The sequence below is a fragment of the Helianthus annuus genome, chromosome 16 (genome assembly GCF_002127325.2).
Source record: "Helianthus annuus cultivar XRQ/B chromosome 16, HanXRQr2.0-SUNRISE, whole genome shotgun sequence".
Taxonomy (NCBI): Eukaryota; Viridiplantae; Streptophyta; class Magnoliopsida; order Asterales; family Asteraceae; genus Helianthus; species Helianthus annuus.
Genome location: NC_035448.2, coordinates 1,031,891 through 1,034,556, shown reverse-complemented (window position 1 = coordinate 1,034,556; position 2,666 = coordinate 1,031,891). Strand labels below are relative to the sequence as shown.

The 2,666-nt window shown below is 33.6% G+C and overlaps 1 protein-coding gene across 1 annotated transcript; it reads right to left on the bottom strand.

Moving 5' to 3' along the window:
- Positions 1 to 306: 306 nt before the first annotated feature.
- LOC110917649 (auxin efflux carrier component 5) lies at positions 307 to 2,360 on the bottom strand. Its single transcript, XM_022162133.2, has 5 exons — positions 1,653 to 2,360; positions 1,445 to 1,530; positions 821 to 978; positions 629 to 705; positions 307 to 469 (listed from the first exon to the last, which is right to left on the bottom strand). Exons 1-5 carry the CDS (start codon positions 2,306 to 2,308, stop codon positions 397 to 399), a joined length of 1,050 nt encoding a protein of 349 aa, XP_022017825.1. The 5' UTR covers positions 2,309 to 2,360; the 3' UTR covers positions 307 to 396.
- Between the last annotated feature and the right edge of the window lie 306 nt (positions 2,361 to 2,666).

The window sequence follows — 2,666 nt, the reverse complement described above, 5'->3', positions numbered from 1 at the left end:
CATATAACACATATATACAATTACTTATTTATTAGTTATATAGTCCACTGGATGATGATTGCTGCGGGAAAACAATAATTTTATTTATTGTAAATTTAGGACTTACACTTTAAGTTTTAACAAGAGACCTAGAAGTCTTCTATATTTTAGAAATTTGAATTTTCACCCAATTTAATGATGCCCATGAAATTACTTTATTTATTGTTCTTGGCAGTTTTCCTTTTTGACATGGTGGAAATTTGGAAGACTAGTGCACTAAGTTTGCAAGAATTTCGAATAAACAATTGTAATAATTCATATAGATACTTTGAATATGTTACAATACTAATTGAAAACAATTGGATCATTACAAATCCGTATGAGTTTGATCGATGGATAAAATTACAATACAGATGATCATGTTAACAAGTCTAGCACAACAAAATATGCAATCAGCACTGGAATGGACACAATAGTGCCAAAGATGACCCTGAAAGACAAAATCAGACAACATGAGATCAATTCAAGGTTTGTTAAAAAGATATAATAAAAACAGTTGTAAAGAAAGTAAAAAACATCAAAGTCAATTATGATATCTTGTATTTAATTAGTTAATACTTATTATATATAATCAAAATTATGAACTTACGCAGTACTAAGGACACTTGTATGGAGTTCATATTCTTTGGCAAATATGAAAGAAGTAATCGCTTGGGGTAGCGCAGCCTGTGAGCAAAGAAATTACAAATTATCCCAATATTGTTAATGCTAAATAGTTTATATAAGTTATATTAATAATATAATCAAGTGACATAATTGTATGAAAGTGGTTAAAAATTACCTGAATGATGGCTATAGAAAGGATATCACCACGCAAACCTAAGATAAGAGACCCGACAGCCAATGTTGCTGGTGCAACCACAAACCTCATTAGCATTGAAAATGCGGTTAGTCTCCATCCGCAATCAATTATCTTCGGTTGTAATGCCATGAACAATCCTGCATCGATCAAAGAGAGAAAAAAAAAACTTAGAGGTCTAAGTTAATTCTAATTAGGCCGACGTCTTGACTATAAAATAAATAAGTTGAAGCCGGGCTCCTGTATTGTAAAGCCCCCCCAATGGGTTATTTTTCAAATTTTGATGAGACGAGTTTTTATTTTATTTATCAACTACAATTCTAATATGTGTGATTTTGTATCTTTTACAAATTGTATATAAAGAATTTGTGACATCGAATGTTCACGTGTTAGGATCGTTTGACTTGAACGACGCTATTATTTTTCTTGAAAAGTGACCTTATTTTAGAATCCGCTTTAAACCGCCCTAAAAGATTTTAGCGGATGGATCGTGTAATCACCTAAAAACATACGTACTAAATAAGAATATATAATCACCAAATAACATACTAAATAATAATATATTTAACCTAATCCAAGTACGTAATATTCATGTGAAATCCTCACCAATACAAAACATGGCAACTCCTGAACCAGCTCTTGACATGATCAATATTGATCCTTCTATTATACTTGGCATTTTTAAATCCCACCTGAAATGAGTATTTTTTTTTCAAGTTAATGAATTAGAATGCGTACATGACATACAATAATGTCAAATGAATTTAATATATACACTAATACACACACATATAAAATATGGAAAATGACTTGCCTGTTTGATACAAGCGCCCATGCAAGCCCAAGGATGCATGCATAAGCATTAGGATTCTTAGCAAGCTTTACACCAACAGTCTTGATTAAAATCAACAAGGAGGGTCTTCTTGTAACCGCCACGTGATCCACCTCTAGCGTATTACCTTCTAGATCTGTTGCTGATTCGTCTTGTGACAATTTGTTAACGCTCTCGAACGCATACATTGTTAGCAAGATTATATTCCAAATTGTAAATTGCCAAATAGAGGATTGAATAACAAGGTTCTGTCCGACAGGACCAAACATTGCTTTCATAAGTGGAACCCCTACAACAAGTGAATTATTCAAGCAAAGCAAAGAAAAGCTTGTGATGGACCAAGGTAAGTTTCCTTTTGTAGTAAACGTAGCCCATAAATATATAGCTATGAGGATGATGCCTTTGGAGATGACGTCAGCAGCTAGGAACCTAAAGTTCATTTTGTAGGGATTTATTTGGGTTGTGAAGTCAAATGTGAAGAGAGGGATGATGAAGTAGCAATTCAGCCGGTTTATCGCGTCACAATGGTCCGGCTTGAACATGTGCCACCACTTCACCGATCCGTACCCTAGAAGTAGGGCTACGTAGAGCGGAAACATTGCTGTTACCACCTTGTAAATGTCATCCAAACTGATCATTTTAGTTTCAGAGTGTGTGTATGTGTGTGTGTGTGTGTGTTTTTGGGTGTACTTGTTTGTACTGATGATGAAAAACAAATCAACAAGCTTGTTTATATATAGGGCAAGTTTAGTAACATCTAGCTGTTGTTTTTGGACTTTATGCTAGCTACATTTATACACCTTTTATTTTAATATTCTGTTAAAAGATGTAGTAAACGTAGATGTGACAAAGGATGCACTAAATATAAGCTGGATGGCAGGAAATATGTCAGAATTTTAAATATCATCTTTATAGTAGTACTCCACTAAAATTCTTAACCAATTTGCTGGTTTTAAGAGCTAGTTCTCACATCAGTGGATGGGTTTGAAGATGAAG